The following is a 19,806-nucleotide window of genomic DNA, read 5'->3' on the forward strand; positions in this document are numbered from 1 at the left end:
CCTTTGTGTATGGGGTTAAACAATAAATAATCTACTTTCATTCTTAGCATGTAGCTGTCCAGTTTTGCCAACACCAGTTGTTAAAGAGGCTGTTTGTATGTCCATAGCTTCTTTATTGTATATTGATTGACCATATATGCTTGGGTTTATATCTGGACTCTCTGGTTTGTTCCATTGGTCTATTGTTCTATTCTTGTGCCAGTATAAATTGTCTTGATTACTGTGACTTTGTAGTAGAGCTTAAAGTTGGGGAGCATAATCACCTCAGCTTAATTCTTCCTTCTCAGGATTGCTTTGGTTATTCCGGGTCTTTTATGGTTCCATATGAATTTTAGAATGATTTGCTGTAGTTCATTGAAGAATGCTGTTGGTATTTTGATAGGAATTGCATTGAATCTGTAGATTGCTTTAGTCAGGATGGCCATTCTGACAATATTAATTCTTCCTACCCATGAGCATGGGATGTGTTTCCATTTATTGGTATTTTCTTTAATTTCTCTCATGAGTGTCTTGTAGTTTTCAGAGTATAGGTCTTTCACTTCCTTGGTTAGATTTATTCCTAGGTATTTTATTCTTTTTGATGCAATTGTGAATGGAATTGTTTTCCTGATTTCTTTTTCTACTAGTTCATCATTAGTGTATAGGAATGCAACAGATTTCTTTGTATTAATTTTGTATCCCACAACTTTGCTGAATTCAGATATTAGATCTAGTAGTTTTGGAGTGGATTCTTTAGGGTTTTTATGTACAGTATATCATGTCATCTGCAAACAAGGATAGTTTAACTTCTTCCTTGCCAATCTGGATGCCTTTTATTTCTTTGTGTTGTCTTTTTATTCAGCTTCTTGCTGTTAAGTATGATGTTGGCTGTGGGTTTGTCATATATGGCCTTGATTATGTTGAGGTACTTGCCCTCATACCCATTTTGTTGAGAGTTTTTATGATGAATGGATATGAATTTTTTCAAATGGTTTTTCAGCATCTATGAGGATGATCATGTGGTTTTTGTCCTTCTTTTGTTGATGTGGTGGATGATGTTGATGGATTTTCGAATGTTGTACCATCCTTGCATCCCTGGAATAAATCTTACTTGATCATGATGGATGATCTTTTTGACATATCTTTTAATTCAGTTTGCTTATATTTTGTGGAGTATTTTTGCATCTATGTTATGAGGGATATTGGTCTGTAATTTTCTTTTTTGTGGTGTCTTTGCCTGGTTTTGGTATTAGAGTGATGCTGGCCTCATAAAATGAATTTGGGAATATTCCTTCTTCTACTTTTTGGAAAACTTTAAGGAGGTTGGGTATTAGGTCTTCACTAAATGTTTGATAAAATTCAGCAGTGAAGCCATCTGGTCCAGGGTTTTGTTCTTAGGTAGTTTTTTGATTACCAGTTCAATTTTGTTGTTGGCAATTGGTCTGTTCAGATTTTCTGTTTCTTTCTGGGTCAGACTTGGAAGGTTGTATTTTTCTAGAAAGTTTCCCATTTCTTCTAGGTTATCCAGTTTATTAGCATATAATTTTTCATAGTATTCTCTAATAATTCTTTGTGTTTCTGTGGTGTCCATGGTGATTTTTCCTTTCTGATTTCTGATTCTGTTTATGTGTGTAGACTCTCTTTTTTTCTTGATAAGTCTGGCTAGCATTTATCTATTTTGCTTATTTTCTCGAAGAACCAGTTCTTGCTTTCATTGATTGTTTCTAGTGTTTTACTCTTCTCAATTTTATTTATTTATGCTCCAATCTTTATTATTCCCTCCTTTTCCTGACTTTGGGCCTCATTTGTTCTTCTTTTTCTAGTTTCTTTAATTGTTATTTAGACTGTTCATATGGGATTGTTCTTGTTACCTGAAGTAGGCCTGTATTGCTATACACTTTCTTCTTAGCATGGCCTTTGCTGCATCCCACAAATTTTGCAGTGTTAAATTATTGTTGTCATTTGTCTCCATATATTGCTTTATCTCTGTTTTTATTTGGTCATTGATCCAGAGGTTATTTAGGAGCATGTTGTGAAGCCTCCATGTGTTTGTGGAATTTTTCATTTCCTTTGCATAATTTATTTCTAATTTTATACCTTTGTGGTCTGAGAAACTGGTTGGTACAATTTCAATCTTTTTGAATTTACCAAAGCTCTTTTTGTGGACTAGTATATGATCTATTCTTGAAAATGTTCCATGTGCACCTGAGAAGAATGTGTATTCTGCTGCTTTTGGGTGTAGAGTTCTGTAGATGTCTGTTAGATCCATCTGTTCTAATGTGTTGTTCAGTGCCTCTGTGTCCTTACTTATTTTCTGTCTGGTTGATCTGTCTTTTGGAGTGAGTGGAGTGTTGAAGTCTCCTAGAATGAATGCATTGCATTCTATTTCCCCTTTTAATTCTGTTAGTATTTTTTTCACATATGTAGGTGCCCCTGTGTTGGATGCATAGATATTTATAATGGTCGTATCTTCTTGTTGGATTGACCCCTTTATCATTATATAATGTCCTTTTTTTCTCTTGTGACTTTCTTTGTTTTGAAGTCTCTTTTCTCTAATACAAGTACTGTAATTCCTGCTTTTTTATCCCTATTAGTTGCATGAAATATCTTTTTCTATCCCTTCACTTTTAGTATTTCTTTGGGTGTGAAGTGAGTCTCTTGTAGGCAGCATATAGATGGGTCTTGTTTTTTTATCCATACAGTGACTCTATGTCTTTTGATTGGAGTATTCAGACCATTTACATTTAGGGTGATTATCGATATAGATATGTAGTTGTTGCCATTGCAGACTTTAGATTTGTTGTTACCAAAGGTTCAAGGTTAATTTCCTTAGTATCTAAGAGTCTAACTTAACTCACTTAGTATGCTATTATAAACACAATCTAAAAGTTCTTTTTTTCCCCTCCTTGTTCTTCCTCCTCCTTTCTTTATATATTAGGTATCATATTCTGTATTCTTTGTGTATTCCTTGATTGACTTTGGGTGTAGTTGATTTAATTTTGCATTTGCTTAGTAATTAACTGTCAACTTTCTTTACTGTCATTTTATTAACTCTGGTGACAGCTATTAAACCTTAGGAACACTTCCATCTGTAGCAGTCCCTCCAAAATACAGTGTAGGGACAGTTTGTGGGAGTTAAATTCTGTCAGCTTTTGTTTATCTGGAAATTGTTGAATCCTTCCTTCAAATTTAAATGATAATCTTGCCAGTTAATATACTCTTGGTTCCAGGCCCTTCTGCTTCATTGCATTAAATATATCATGCCACTGCCTTCTGGCCTGTAAGGTTTCTGCGGAGAAGTCTGATAGTAGCCTGATTGTCTTTCCTTCGTATGTGATATTTTTTCTCTCTTTGACTGCTTTTAATAATCTGTCCTTATCCTTGATCTTTGCCATTTTAGTTATTATATGTCTTGGTGTTGTCTTCCTTGGATCCCTTGTGTTGGAAGATCTGTGCACGTCCTTGGCCTGAGAGACCATTTCCTTTCCCTGATTGGGGAAGTTTTCAGCAGTTATCTCTTCAAAGACACTTTCTGTCCCTTTTTCTCTCTTCCTCTTCTTCTGGTACCCCTATAGTGCAAATATTGTTCCGCTTGGATTGGTCACACAGTTCTCTCAATATTATTTCATTCTTAGAGATCCTTTTTTCTCTCTGTGCCTCAGCTTCTTTGTATTCCTCTTCTCTAATTTCTATTTCATTCATTATCTCCTCCACTGTATCCAATCTTCTTTTAAAACCTTCCATTGTATGTTTCATTTCTGATACTGTGTTCCATAATGATTGGATCTCCAACCAGAATTTATTCTTGAGTTCTTGAATATTTTTCTGTACCTCCATGAGCATGTTAATGATTAGTATTTTCAAATCTCTTTCAGGAAGATTCTTGAGGTCAATTTCATTTGAGTGTTTCTCTGGTGTATTCATAATTTTTCTTTGAACCAGGTTCCTTTGACATTTCATATTTGTATGGGGTGCCCTCTAGTGCCCAGAAGTTCTACTCTCTGGAGCTGCCCAGCCCCTGGAGCAATGTCAGGGGTTGCAGGGGAACGGTGTTGGTGCCTGGAGGGAGGAAAGAGCTGTTTTCTATTTCCTGGCTGCTATGCCTGTCTCCACTGCCTGAATCAGTGGGCTGATCTCACAGGTATAAGTGTCTATGCTTTGCGTTTATAGCTGCTGTAGGCAGGGCTTCCCTCTAGCTGGCCTGATGCCAGGGCACAGTTTGCCAGTTTGTGGGTTTGTGAGCCAGGTGTGGGCTGGCCAGGAGGAAGGCGCAGCATGCTGCATAGCCAGCCAGGGGGCTGGAGCACCTGAAGATTGTGAAAGCTCCCAACCTGCTAGGCACAGTGCACCTGGACAATTTTTGTCTACCTGTCCTTTCTCCTGAGCAGTAACTTCTGTGCAATCCTTGCCCCTTTAGCAGCCCTCTTGCTTTTAGGAAGTCTCTCAGGCTGACTGCCTTTCTTTTGTCCCAGAGCAGCTGGTTATGGATCCCTGAATTCCACAAGCAGCTGGAATCTCAGTCTCTATAGGTATTCTGCTTGTATTAGCTTTCCAACTCTTCTAATCACAAGAGCATCATGAAATGTAGGTTTGTGCTCCCAGAGCAGATCTCCAGAGCTAGGTGTTCAGCAGTCTGAGGCCTCCACTCCCTCTCCACTCTGTTTCTCTTCCTTCCACCAGTGAGCTGGGTCTGGGTAAGGGCTTGGGTCCTGTCGGGCCATGGCTTTGGTACATTACCCTGTTCCATGAGGTTTATTCTTTTCTTCAGGTGTATGCGGTCTGGCACAGCCCTCTTTCCCATTGCTCTTTCAGGATTAGTTGTATTAATTATATTTTTGTATTATATGCGGTTTTAGGAGGAAACCTCTGTCTCACCTCTCATGCCACTATCTTTAATCCAATCTCCCTTCAGTCCAGTACTTTCTAAGAAGTACCATCACAGATGATCCTCATGGTCCATAACCTCACACAGGTCTTCCCACTGGCATTTTAGAAATGATTGTTGTATGGAATCCAGAAAAGCATTTATTTGCCAAGCCTTTCCCTAATAAACACCAACATAGTGTGTGTACTTCTTTATTCTTTTTGACAAATATGTCAAGCTCACCAAAAATATGTGTCAAGCACCAGGATCACTTTGTTAAGATTTTTGCTTACATTTGGTTCACTTGTAAAAATAAAGACAGCTGGAATGTTATCCTTTCGCTCTCATCCCTTGTCCCTCTACATTTTCCTAGCAGAAACCACTGTCCTGGTATGTAACATTTGTCAGTGCCCTTTAGCCAAAGACCACAAGGGTTGAACAATCTGGCTTTACAACTTGTAGCAAAGGAAAACACATACCATAGGAAATGGTGGGATATCTTTGTAAGAGGGTGCTAGAAAGAACTGATTAGGATTTAGGTTTGGCTTGGGTAATTTGGGGAAGAGTCTAAGGAAGCAGGGGATTTCTCTGGATTGGGTGTATCAGCATGTGCGGGTAATTCTTTGATTGGGTGTCTTAAGAAATCTTATCTACAGGAAGGACAGACTAGAGTGAGTATGAGGCTGTAATTGGTAAGGAAGTAACCATCATTCATTTAGTGAGACAAGGCTATTCAGTAATTTGTGGAATACTCTTGTGTAAAGTGGCAGTCCTGTGGGACCATTTACATCTGACGATAGAACCATATGGCTAAGCTTTAAACATCATATTCATTTATAATAGCATCAAGGTCTAGATGTGAGTGTCCAAGCAGTTCCTGGATGTCATTGTTGCTTTTCTTTTTTCTCATCATACATGTTCTAATTTTATTACATATATATGATTGCACACAAAGTACAGACAAGTATTTTGTGTAGATTTATTTCCCCTGTATCATACTTTTTAAAATTTTTGTTTTTTCCCCCCACTGGACACTGTTGTTTGAAATTTAACATATCCATTCTTGATGTAGATCTAGTTCATTCCCTTCTCCCATTCCATCCCCTCTCCCCACTTTTCTTTTTCTCTCTCTCCTCCTTCTCTATCTCTGGTACTCTTACACATGCTGCTGGACCCAATGACCCTGTTCAGACCTCTTTAGATATCTGTGTAAGAGTCTTTCTAGAGTAGGCACCTGGACATTATGCACATATTCAACTCTACAAAGTGGTCAAATTACACTCTGGAGTAACACCAATTCGCCCTCCCATTAGCAATTTATGAGGGCCAGTTTTGCAAGACACTCGCACAGGGAAGGTTTGTCATATTTAATTTTTTTTTGCCAGTCTGACAGGTATAAAATGGCATCTTGTTTTAATTTGCATGCCTACAATTTTTAATGAGATTGAACATCTTTTCGCATGGATGTTGCTCATGAGAAGCAGCCAAATGTACTGGGCTCGAGAGCCAGGCTGGCAGGGTTTGATCTTGGGTTTGATGTTTACTAGCCATGTGATCTTGAGCAGCTTACTTCTATAAGTTGGAAATAATAATAGTACTCTCAAGAGGTTGTCATGAGGTCATATATATGATTACAATAAGGCTTGACATATAGTAAGCATTATATAAGACCTAAGTTATTACTATCTTTGTTGTTTTTTTCATTATTGCTTTTAATTGTCTGTTTTTCCTCTGTAAATACACATTTCTACCTTTTGCCCACTTTTCTGTTGGGTTGTTTTTTTCTAATTAATTAGTTTTTAAATATATTTTCACACTAATCCTTTTATTATTTTTGGCTTATAAATATTTTCTGTGAGTTTTTTCATCTTATTTATAATGTCTCACCATTGCTTTTCATGTATTAACACAAATATGTACATGCTGTAACTGAAATAATACATTTTATGGAGAAAAGGGAACCCTTGTGCACTGGTGGTGGGAATGTAAATTTGTGCAACCACTATGGAAAACTGTATGGCGTTTCCTCCAAAAATTAAAAATAGAACATCCATATTATCTGGCAATCTCACTTGTGGGTATCCAAAGAAAATGAAAACACTAATTCAAAAAGATATCTGCACCCCCATGTTCATTGCAGCATTATTTACAATAACCAAGATATGGAGACAAGTGTCCATCAATGGATTAATGGATAAAGAAAACGTAGTGTGTGTGTGTGTGTGTGTGTGTGTGTGTATACACATATGTATACAGTGTAGAATATTATACAGTCACAAAAAGTGAAATTTTGTCATTTGCAACAACATGAATGGACCTCAGGGCATTATACTATGTGAAATAAGTCAGAGACAAATACCATATGATCTCACTTATTATATGGAATATAAAAACAACAACAGATACAGAGAACACATGAGTGATTGCCTGAAGTCGGGGGTGAGAAAAGGGCAAAAAGGGCGAAGGGGGTCAAAAGGTGTAAACTTCCAGTTATGAATCCTGGGGATGTAATGTGCAGTGTAGTGACCATAGTTAATAATACTGTGTTGCATATTGGAAAGTTGCTAAGAGAGTAGATCTTAAAAATTCTCATCATAGAACAACAATTTCATAACTAAGTATGGTGACAGATGGTAACTAGTTATTGTGATCATTTTCCAATGTATACAAATGCCAAATCCTGATGTTGTGCACCTGAAACTAATACAATACTATTTATCAGTTACACTTCACATTAAAAACAAAAATGGTATACTTCAGTGTTTGGTATCAATATGAAATCTGACCTAGCTTCTCTCTCCTATTGTTAGCCAATGTTTGCAAACCAGTGTAGCAGCTGTTTTTAAAACCCCTCTTCAACAGTTAAGACCCAACCTTGCTTATTTTTTCTTCTTTCCTGAATGTAAAGAATATATAATTAAGAACTACACAAGCCTGAATAGGCAGAAACAAAAAAATCACTTGGTTGTAATCCAGTGGTCTTTGGGGTCACATTAGACCTATAAAGGTTTTGTTTGTTTTTTTGGCTAGCCATGTTGGCTCACAGTGTTTCAAAATTTTTTTTTGAATTAGTTGCCGAACTATTTCACTTTGAAAGTGTTTGGCATTTTCATTATACCTATAAAAATTCAGACATCTGGCAAGGCTGACCGACGTCCCCAGGGGGTAGTGATGGCTTGGAGCTGAGTGGCAGTTGACCCCTTTACACAGAAGATCACCTTGTAGTTTGTCAAAATTCTCTCTTCTCTCTCTGGGCTTCTGAACACTGACCTGAGGGGCACTTGTCATTCATCACTAGGTCTGAGTCCCTGTTGCCTTCACTCCAGGCCCACTTCACTCCTTTACGTTACCTGTCTGGACCCCGTAGTTATTTGAGTTTTAATGTTAGCTAACAGGAGGTGAGAGAAGGTACAGCTGCCTTACCTACTCCCAGCAAGACAAAAAGTATCAGGGGAGAGATTTGTAACTGGTATTTTTTCAGTGAGGGTACTTGCCCATTGTCTGTTTAACTTTAAAACTAGTAGTTTAACATTTTTATCAGACTGTTCTTATGTGTCCTGTCATTGTGCAAAGTTGACAATGTGGCTAGCCAAGTAGAGAGAGGTGCTTAGCACATTATAGCCCTGGATTCTGACGAGGTGGCAGCCGCCTGAACCATGAGCTTCTACAGGTCTAAGTCAATTTTTTAAACTGATTCTTTCTTAACATTAAAAAACCCTAGTCATCTTCTCTAACTATACAAAAAAAAAAAACCTTATAGGAATTGTCTTCTGCAATTTTGGCCTATTCAAATGAGCCAATAGACACAATTTCATTCTCTCTGGCTATTCCTATATTTGTTCCTGCATAAAGGTCAGATTTTGGACAGTGACTGCAGAGGGGTATGGAGGAGGACTCAATAATAAGGTGAATGTAATAACCACATTGTTTTTCTTGTGAAACCTTCATAAGAGTGTATATCAATGCTACTGTAATAAAGAAAAAGGTCAGATTTTGCTCTCTTGATGAATCTCCACTAGCAGAGTTTAAATATTCCAACATATTGCAATATAACATCCTTTTACTTCTGACTTTCTCACATTGCAGTTTCTCCTTCCAACCTCCAAACCGTCCTCAAAAGAGATGAGATCCTAGCAGTATTGGGATAAATGAGTACTCATTTTTATCCTGGGGGATTAGGTAGCTTCTACACCTGGCAAGAAGACAGCTCAAGGATGAGTAGGCTATTCCCCATTCCCGCCTCTCCCTCCCCTGACTCAGGTCCTGAAGTAGCTAAGGTGCTGAGCTGAATCCTTGAGAATTCCTTTTTTTCTGTTCTTCCTCACTCTCCTTGGTCTCTTCTTATATGCTTTTGGAATTAATCACCTAAATTGAGATGTGATTCTCTGGCATATATTACTCTGTTGTATTATTAAGGTAGGTTTGTTACTGTTATAAACAGACCTCAAAATATATAACAGCTTGAGTACTATGGTTTTTTCTCCCTTGCTCATTTAAGACTTGGGCCAGCTTTGAGAAGGGGGCCTCCTTCACTCAGAAATTCAGGCACCAAAACCAGCAGGCTCTCCTCCCTTAAATACATGACTTCCAGGTTAGTACTGGGGATATCTCTGTTCCAGCCAGCCAGGAGAAAAATATGTGGAGGCCATGCATGGGAAGTTGAAATTAGTCCTGGAAGTGGAGTGCAGTCACTTCCTTTAATATTCTGTTCATCAGGACTCAATCACATGGCCATCCTTAACTGCAAGCTAAGAAATGTAGCCAAGTTGTGTGAATAGAAGAGGAGAACATGCATTTTGATGGATATTACTTTCTGCTACAACTGAGTTATGTCAAGGTGAAGCTATCCTGAAGAGACCTTTGAAGATAAGCTATAGGAATCACCCTAAGAACAAGCAGGAAGGACCCTTGGAGATCATAAGTTGGACATGAGTAAACTAAATCCAAACCAGTCTGTTACTGGTAGTCCATGTTCCATGGAGAATGAAGGAAGAAGCCTGTGTTTGGGTCAGAGTGATACAGTGGAGAGGATCATCCCCTTATAGGTGGCAGAGTCACAGTGGTGACAAAGATCAAGAAACTCCAAGCATAAGGTGACTCATTGCTAAAGTCCAGAGTTCTTAGTCTTGTTCGACTTCCCCACCAGGAGATTCTCAAGGAGGTTGTATATTTTATTTTTATTAAATATGGCCATAATTACCTACAGGGATCCCAGTTCAGTTCAGCTAATATATGGTAACTGTATTACATACTAGGCCCCGAACTATTAGCTGAGAAATACCAGTTAGCCTAGTAACTTGGAACTTGTTTGTGTGGTTAGTCACTTGGGAATAATCCACATTTTACATAGGCCCCTACTTGTATTTCTGTGACAGTCCTGTCACCCTGTCATTAAACATTTAATCTTGTGGCATGAGAGGGGCGATGATAATTGGCATGAGGGCCATGGCTGCTGGCTGGCCACCCAGGCAGCTCTGTGCTTGGCACTGGCAGGTAAGAAGCCACTGTGAGAACAGCGTGTGGGGCTGCCAGTCAGCTTGGTTTGAAGTTCCTTCCTTGATTATCCTGTGGTCTGCACCTCACTAAGGATATTCGGAAGTCTCATGCAAACTTCTGGCAGCTCTCTTCTTTTTACACTTTTGACTGATAACTTCATAAAGGCTCAGACAGTGTGCAGCTTCCAGACTCTGCAACTTCATTAGTGTCCTTGTCTATTCTGGGCAAGATAAGCAATCCCAGGCAAATGGGAAGGCCGCAAGTCTCAGCTGCCAGAGCCTTATGTTTCTCCAGGTCATGGACGTCACTTAACTGTCAGCGGTTCCCTTCCTGGCTCAAGCATCTGACCTTGCTCACATGCCGTGTTCTATCTAAGTAATTGTTTGAAGTGATGTTGGCATCTCTGTTTAATTCCTAATTCCTTCTTTTGATCTGCTCCCGGGATACCATTTATTTTTACAGACCATTTGTGTGACCTTTGATGCCCACGTCATGTGAACCGGATCTTAGCGTTAGGAGGAAGGATAATATTACAATATTAGAGGGAAGGATAAGGGTAACAGAGGGAAGGAGGCAGAGGAATGCAAGGTCTGGTACAATATAACTCAGGCCTCAATGGGGTATTTGGTGGTGAATGTGGAACTAGGGGGTAAAAATCCCAGATTACATAGGGGAAGGAAAAAAGAATAGAAATCAGCCAGTGCTAGGCAGATGGGGACAGTCACTGAAGTAAGGGGTAGGAAACATTTTAGTGTTCTATGCTTGACATGGGTGAGAGGAGAAAGTGGGATGATGTTTGTCCCTTAAAAATCAAAACCAACTTCTTTTTAAAATTGAGAACATTTCCAGGCCATCTTTCAGAGCTGAAATGTCAGAAATGCAGACCTGAGCCAGCAGCACTTCTTACCTTCCATGGAAGGTACACGTCAGATGAGAAGGGATGTGTGCATGTGTGTATTTCTGTCTGGAGAAAGAGGGTCCGTTTCTGCTTTCAGAATTCCAAAAGGGTCCATGATACATAAGTGGTTAAGAGTTACTGGATTAGAGGGAGGGTCTGTGTATCCTGAGAGCTGTCAAGACCTTGAGGGAAATGAGAGGACTCAGAGAGAGGGGGGGTGAAGGCTAATGTAGAGCAGTGTGGAGTGAGATGTATGGAGTTTTGCTCTGTAGCTGTATAGTGAAGTCTGAGCGCTAAGCTTTGAATGTTCAGATAGGAAATTAGGGCCCCATACTGTGGAATCTGAGAGAACATTTATCTCCATGTCAAAGTATACGAAGTAGAAAAAGTGAAATCATGGGTTCACATTCCACAAACCTAGTTCTATGTTTTTCAAGTTAATTTTCTTCAAGAATCCAATCACACAATAGCATTTTATTTTTGTTTTCTTCTCTATTTTCTTCTCTACTGTATTCTCAAACCATTTTGTTCTACCTAGGACACTTCTAGGCATCACCCAATAAAAGTCTAGGCTGGGATCCAAAGGCACAATGAATTATGATATTTCTGTTTTTATGAAGGCACTAACACCTATTTGTGTTCCTGCTAGCAAAACTGCTGGGTTCTTGAACAGACTGGACACAAAGATGCCATGCAGGAGTCAGATTGCTCCTTGTGATCCACAGTCTTCAACTTGGGTATGTAGAATGCCATGCAGGCTGCCGTCTGCCAGTTTTTAAAGAGGTGTTTCATGAATGAAGATAAAGGACAAAGAGTGACCTATATAGCAAAGAATATTAGAACTAAAGACAGGTGACCTGATCTGATACTTTGGCGTCAGCTATAAAACAATGCTTTTACATGTTACCTGCATTATGGGACATGGACTGAACACCAGCCTCTGAAAAAAGCCTTTGATCTCACCCAGTCATCCATCCATCTCTCCACCCTTCAAAATTTTATGTTTACATAAGGTCTACCAAATGCATATAATTTCTGCATGGAAGGTCCTCAGTCAAGTGAGGCAGAAGATCACATTTATGAAGTAAAGTGGTGAGTGTAGAGCACATAGTAATCAGAAAGCTAAAGCTTAAATGATGCATCTGTAAAGAGTCATTCCAGGCATCAGAAATGAATCAAAACACAGAAGCAAAAATGAAAGTATATTGGCAAAAAAAAGCATGGCTTGTGTTAAGGAAGGAGAGTTGTATACCTGCCTTCTAGAAGAGTGAGCTGAAGACTGGAGAAATGCAGCAACCATGAGGAGAGTTTCTCAATAGTGGCCGTTTGGGTGGGAGAGGTCATTGTGTGGGCTGTCTTGGGTACTGCATCCCTGGCCCCGGGGCACAAAATGCTAGCAAGTAATATCCCCCAGACATTGAGGCAACCAGAAATGCCCCATACAGAAACCTCCTAGTAGAATACCACTGGAGAAATTTGTATGCCACACCGGAGAACTGAGACCTCATTCCATGAGTACTAAGGTACTGAAAAGTTTTAACCAAGGAAGGTTCAAGGTCACATTTGTATTTTAGCTGGATCATACTGGTAATCTTGTGAAGGATGGATCTAAAAGTATAGAGAGGCCTCTGAGAGGCTTCTGTATTAGTCTAGGTGAGAAATGCTGAAGACGTGAAATAGGCTTGGTGGGGGAGGTTGGGGGTGAGAGTGCCTAGAAGGCCAGAGAACTGCCTAGAAGGGCACTTTGTCAGGGCGTGGTTAGTGACTGGCTGACTGGGGACAAGAAAGTAAATGTAATTAAGGATGACTCCAGGAAGGGGTTGTAGTTGAAAGAAAAGATGGGTTTACATTTTTAAAAGTCTTTCCTTTTCCAGGGTTTGTGTAGATACACAGTGAATTTTTAGAGAAACGACCTTCATCGTATCCTGCCCCCTCTCTCTGCAGTGACCAGGTTTAAAAAATATCAGGAAGACACTAGGACACTCCTTGGGGAAAGGTCATTATACTCTTACCTACAAACCTTCAGGCTTCCTTGTTCCCTCTGCTGTGGTTCCAAAGTCCAAATTTGCTAGTATAGGCTCCCCAAGTCCTATAAAATCCCTACCTCCTTCCCCTCCTTGCAGGGCTCTGGAGGAAAGAGTTGAGAAGCTGTAGGTAGTAGAGTTAAATCATTTACAGGGACAGTCCTTGACATCTGTCCAGATACCCTGTGGCTATGAGAGAGGGGAGGAGAAATAAGTGTCGGAGAGCTGTATCAGTTGGGTGTTAGCTGCAAGGGTGGTTTCGATTCCTGTTTGAGTGCTTCCCAAATCCTGTGGTTGAAACACCTGGTGGAACAGTGTATGCTTGCACTATTGATTTTGGCTCGTTTTCTCAATTTAACAAGATCATACTGAATTTTAATATTATTGTCCAAAGCATTAGTAATGTCTCCCGGACCTGCATTTTCTGCGGGTTGATAAGTACATTAGTCACACTATTCTCCCAGTTATTAATAGAAAATATGGAGCAGCAATGGACCCAGGATGGGTCTGCATTCAAAGAAGTGCATTCAATAGCTGCTCCCATTTGACACCAAACTATTAATAATTTGTTGGTATTCAATATATTTAACTGACTTTTTACCCATATTGTACTCTTTTCATTCTATCTAATCCATATGCATAGAATTCCTCTGATAATGCCTTCCAGAACCATTTCTAATGCATTAGGAAAATCAAATATGTACACTGCACTTTTGTGAAGTTGACACCCACAATTTTCCTCAACTACAGTCATTGTACAGAAGGTGAACACTGGGTGATACTCGTCCTTATGGAGCATGATGAGCTTCAAGGTTTCAAGTTTTTTTTAAAAGCAATTTTAATTTTATTACATAATGCAACTTCCCTGAGAATATTGTTCTTATTACACTTATTTAAATGTGGATCTGCCATGGGCAGATGGGAATGTAGTAAATACTGTATAATTACATCAATGAAAAAGATGACATGAATATTCCTTGAGGTGTTACTAAGAGAACTTCAGACAAAAGACACTTAAATGGTGTTTCCGTACACATGGACTTACAGTTCTCTATGCTGTGTGTATGTGTGTAGCCGGAAGTACCAGCATCATCATGCCCTCCTCAGTCATTATCGCTGAATCTTTCCAGTAGTTCGCTCAGTGGTCTCCAGTCTGGGTTGCTGCCTCTTGCCTCTTCTCCTGCAGAGAAGAATAACTTTTTAAAGGGTCATCCTGTTGTTCCACTGCCCAGTGGCTCCCTAGATCTTCAAGGATAAAGTCAGAATGCCTTAGCTCAAGCACAAAGCCCTTTCTGCACTCTGCCCTCCCCACCATCGCACCTCTCTACAAAGAGACCGGTGGCATGGGCATTATGTGGGAGCTTAGAGAGACGAATCCCAGGTCCCATTCTGACGTGAATCAGAACCTGCATTTTAACATAGTCTGTGAGTGATTTGTGTGCACATTAATATTTGACGAGCACTGCTCTATAACTCACTCCTTTCTGGCCAGATCCTCTCTCTCCCACTACTCTGAACACTTAATGCAATTTGATTTCATATTTTCCGTGTGTCATGCGTTCTCTAAAAAGCCAACACTTACAGGCATATTTCTCTTGTACCCCTTCAATCCCATTTCCACTCCCATACATTAAACTCCTTGTAGTAATTTCCCATTGTTTACAAAATAAGTCATGGTGATGTCATGTACGGCATTAGTTCTGTAGTTAATATTTGTATTGTTAAATATAGGTATTGCACATTTGAACGTTGTTAAGAGAGTAGATCTTAAAAGTTCTTATCACAAGAAAAATTTTTATAACCAGTATGGTGATGTATGTTAGCTAGACTTACCGTGGTGATCATTTTGCAATGTATACAAATATTGAATCATTATGTTGTACACATGAAACTAATATAATGTTATATGTCAGTTATTCCTTGATAAAAAAAATTCCCATCACTGTAACAAATTACTGCAAACATAGTGGTTTAAAACAGCACACACTTGTGCTCACACAGTCCTGGAGACCAGAAGGCAGAAATGAGGATCAAGGGGCTAAACTCTGGTGTCAGCAGGGTTGTTTCCTCCTGGAGGCCCTCGGGGGAGAATCCGTTCCTGTCCCCTTCCAGCTTCTCTTGGCGGCTGCACTCTTCGGCTCCTCAGCCGGCGCTGCGTCTGATCTCTGCTTCCAACTCCTCACCTTCTCCCTTCTCGTGGACGTCCCCACCGTCCCCCTGTAAGGACCCTGCGATTACACCGGGCCCACCTGGGTCCTCCAGGATCACCTCCCTAAACCAAAATCTTAATTTCTGCAAAGTCCCTTTTGCCATGTAAGGTAATATTCACAGCTTCTAGGAATTAGGATGTGGGCATCTGCGGCTGGACAGTATTCCCCACCACACTCCCCTAGCTGTTTGTTATTTGGTTTCCCATATCTTAACATACACGTATTGCTCTCTTGATTAATCAACTTTAGTATTAATTCATGTTGGCCCCTTCTCCCAATACAATTATTTAGTATTTCAGGTTGTCCCTTACTATGACCAAAGACTTTCTCACTGCCAAGCTAGTTAGTATTCTGTACATTTTCTTTCTTATACAACCTTCTAAAAATTCCATTTTATTTTTGCACTTTCTTAGTTTCTTCTGACAACGTTCCTTCAGCTTTTGTGACTGTTCCACAAAGTGCCTCGTGATGCAGATTTCCACACAATTTTCCACTGATAACTTGTCAATTCTGGGTTTCTTTCACTCCTGAAAATGCCCCTCCTGTATCCCTTTTACCTCTGCCTTAACCTGAGCTTGTTGTTCTGGGACTTTCCTATCACAGATTGGTTCTCGACCTCATCTGTACATTGGAATTTCATGGGGGGCTTTAAAATTCTCTGGTGCCTGGGTTGCACCCCAAGAGATCCTGCTGTGTCGTGGTCTGGGCTTCCAGACTCTTACAGCTCCCCAGGTAATTCTAATATGCAGCCAAGGGTAAGAATCATTGCTTTAAGGTCATCTGGGGGAACAGCTTTTATTACTTTCCTGTGTTGGATTCTCTGATTTCTGGGTCTCCTATCTTCCATTTTCTTGCTTTATTTCTTTGTTTTTATGGAGTATTATTTAGTAGCTGCCCAAGAGAAGATGCATGTTCAAGTCCTTGCATGTCTGAAACTATCTTTATTGAGCTCTCGCATTTAGCTTGCAATTTTCTGGTAAGTATTCCAAATTGGAAATAATTTTCCTTTGGAATTTTGAAGGCATTGCTCTTCTAACTTTGAGTATTGGTTCCTGAGAAATCCAAAGCCAGCTCAATTTCAGTCCATATAAAAGGGCTTTCCCCTGCTTCCCCTGGGAATATTTTAGTATCTTCTTTATTTGGGAAGGTATTCTAATTTCATAATAATCTGCCTTAGTGTGAGGGTAATTTTTATTCATTTTCAGTCTGGAAATTCACCTCTAGTTCTAGATGATTTTCTAGTGTTATTTCTTTGACTAATTTGCCTTTATTTTCTTTTTATAGAATTCTTATTATTTAAACCCTAGGCTTCCTGGGTTTATCTTCTGTTTTGTAAAAATATTTTTTTCTTCTCTAATTTATCTTTGACTACTTTTTTCCTACTTCCTGGCATGTTGAGTTAGAAAAAAACCCCAGTCCTTCCCCTCCTGAATGTCTCTTTACTCTTGCACTGCTCCAACTCTCATGATACTTCTGACACCGGGTGCCTGTTAGTCTTTCCCACACCAGACGATTCTGTGATACCAGCTGGGTGTCCTACTATCTAACTCAAGTTTGGCACTGTGGCCTGGCGAGAATATCAGTTCTCAGAGGTTAAGGGCTCAGTCCCACAAAACTGCCCCCTCCCCCCACTTAGGATGCCAATCACCAGTGGTACTGGTTCCCAGGTACCCACAATTTCTATCCAACATTGCTACAAATGAGAGGTTCCCGGGAACTCCTCCTTGGGTTCAATTAATTAGCCAGAGTGGCTCTCAGAACTCAGGGAGACTGGTTTATTAAGGGATGTGATAAGGGGTAAGGATGAACAGCCAATGCAGAGATGTGCAGGTTAGGTCTGGGAGGGTCCTGAAGGCAGGAGCTTGTCCTGGTGGAGTTGAGGTGTGCCCACCCTCCTGGTATATGGATGTATTTACTTACTGGGAAGCTCCCCAAACCCCTGTTCTTTTTGGGATTTTATAGAAACTGCTTCACACAGGCATGCAATTACTAAGACCATTTCTAGCCCTTCTCCCCTCTCTGGACAATGTGGTGGGGGACTGAAGATTCCAAACTTCTAGTCATGGCGTGGTCCTTCCTGTGACCAGCCCCCACCCAGAGGCCACCCGGGAGCCCACACCACCTCATTAGGACAAGAGACATGCCTAGTTCTCTCTTCAGTTAGAAATTTACAAGGGTTTTAGGACAGAGTCAAAGCCCAAATGTTAGAATAAGAGATGCTCCTTATGTTCTTATCACTTAGGAGAGTACAAAGATTTTAGGAGCTCTGTGGGAACTGGGGGTGTATATGTGTATATTTTAATATTTATTACATAAAATATATATACATATATTCTTTCTGTTATCTCGCACATATTTTCTTGACCTTATCTTCTAAATATTTTATTGTTTGTCTTTTTGTGGGGGGAGAGGAGATATTTTTAATTTCCAAGAGCTCCATTTTCTCCATTGCTTTTTACAAATAGTAACCTATTTTTTTCATGGATAAAATATCACTTCCAACTCTCAAAGGACACAGTGCAGGGAGCAGAAGAAAACTTCAGAGGCAGGGCCACAGGCTCAGCGGGAGGCCTGCAGGATTTGACATATTCTTTCATTCTCAACCTCGGATTTGACCCCTGCCCTGCTGCCTTCTGCGTGCTAAACGTGCCTGGGTTTGTTTATCCAGAAAACGCGCAGATTTCCTGTCAGGCGGTAGAATTAGCGCCTGCACTGCCAGAGTGGCAGCAGGAAAAGGCACCTTCCTATCATTTGTCTTCCCCAGTAGCTGGTGAGTGCATTTCTTGGACCCTTATGTTGCTCTGTGGAGAAAATTGGCTTCTTGGTGGCATCTGTCCCCTCACCAGCAAGCCTCTAGATTTGGTCTTTTCTTCTGTTGGTGACTTAACCATTTCTTATCTACCTCATCTTTTTACTTTGTCTTGGTATGTGTCTCTTGGTTTTTTAAGATTCTTGTATTTGTTTCATTTCCTACTCTGTTTAGAGGAATTTTTGAGGGAAGAACAGAGCAGAAACATTTTACTACATCATCTTGAAATGGGAACTTAATACTTGTCCTGGACTGAATTGTGTATCCTCCCCCACCCCACAAAGTCACGTGTTGAAGTCCTAACCTCCTCCCCTAACCTCCAGTGCCTCAGAATGTGACTGTAAGGTTGGAGGCACCAGAGGGAAGGGTGGGCACATCGGACACTGATGACATGTGCCAAAGTCCCCGGCTGCTGCCCCTCCCAACCTGAAAAATGTGCCTTACGTTAGCCAATCCTCGCACCGCTGTAAATCTAAGCTCTGCCTCCCCCTGCCTTCTGTAAAAACTCGCTGCCTGTCTACTTTCGCGCGACTTCCCCAGCCTCCATTTCCGTAGACTAGGGAACCTCGCCCGGGGCGTTCAAATAAACTACCTGACCCGTTGTTGCCTCTCTTCACCTGCTTATTTCGGCTAGAATTTATCTTACAGTGACATTATTTGGAAGCTGGGTCTTTACAGAGCTAATCAGGTTAAAATGAGGTCAGTAGGATGGGCTCTAATTCAATAGGAAAGGTGCCTTAAAAAGGGGAAAATTTTGACACACAGACAGATATATATGGAGGGAAGATGAGAGAGAGGCCTATACCCTTCCAAGCAGCCTTCAGAAGGAAGCAGGCTCGCAGACACCTTGATTTTGGACTTCTAGCCCCCAGATTGTGAACCTGTGGATTTCTGTTGTTGAAGCCACCCAGGCTGTGGTACTTGGTTTTGGCAGCCCCAGCAAACTAATACAGTGCTAATTTTCATTTGTTTACACAAGGCCCTTCCCCCTGCTAAGTCTGATTCCTGCTCACACTGTAAAACACAACTTAGTATCACCTACTTTGAGAAGGGTTTCTTGATGCAGCTTAATTAAATGTCCTTCAAACTTCTATCACAATACCCATTGTGTTATACTGTAATCAGTAATTTTGTCTGACTTCCACTCTAAGCTATAAGCGCTTCAGGTCTGGGATCATGTCTTACTACAGTGCTTGCACATAGGAGGCTTAAATATTGTTTATTGAATGAATATATCATATGCATAGCTTTTGGGGGAGGATGAGTAGAAGTGCATTTTAGTTAAATAACAAAAATTTAGTATTAAGTTAATAGCTAATGATAGAAAAATTCTGTGGATATAATGAAACAGAAATTTCTGGGATTTATAATTAAGAAAAATAATGACCCAAAGTTTTTTTTTCCTTCTACTATTTTTAAACAGAAGCTTCCTGTCCTTTCTAGGGATGATGGCTGGGTAAGTAAACATTAGGATTGCAATTAACTATGAACTCTTATAGTTGAGGTGCTATGTGACTTCCAGTTTC

At 40.2% G+C, this 19,806-nt stretch overlaps 1 protein-coding gene across 5 annotated transcripts in view; it reads left to right on the forward strand.

The window, feature by feature from the left end:
- The window catches only part of EPSTI1 (epithelial stromal interaction 1), a 109,861-nt gene that overhangs the window by 52,504 nt on the left and 37,551 nt on the right, over positions 1-19,806 (forward strand). For 3 of the 5 annotated variants that reach the window (XM_036932410.2, XM_036932406.2, XM_036932407.2), the window contains exon 7: positions 11,887-11,974. The exons of 1 other annotated variant lie outside the window; for it this stretch is intronic. In XM_036932410.2, the coding sequence (XP_036788305.2) occupies positions 11,887-11,974 (88 nt within the window). Of the gene's footprint in view, positions 1-11,886; positions 11,975-19,703; positions 19,737-19,806 lie in introns of all 5 variants that reach the window. One more of the 5 variants, XM_057494409.1, reaches the window with a different exon arrangement.

The sequence above is a fragment of the Manis pentadactyla genome, chromosome 17 (assembly GCF_030020395.1).
Source record: "Manis pentadactyla isolate mManPen7 chromosome 17, mManPen7.hap1, whole genome shotgun sequence".
Taxonomy (NCBI): Eukaryota; Metazoa; Chordata; class Mammalia; order Pholidota; family Manidae; genus Manis; species Manis pentadactyla.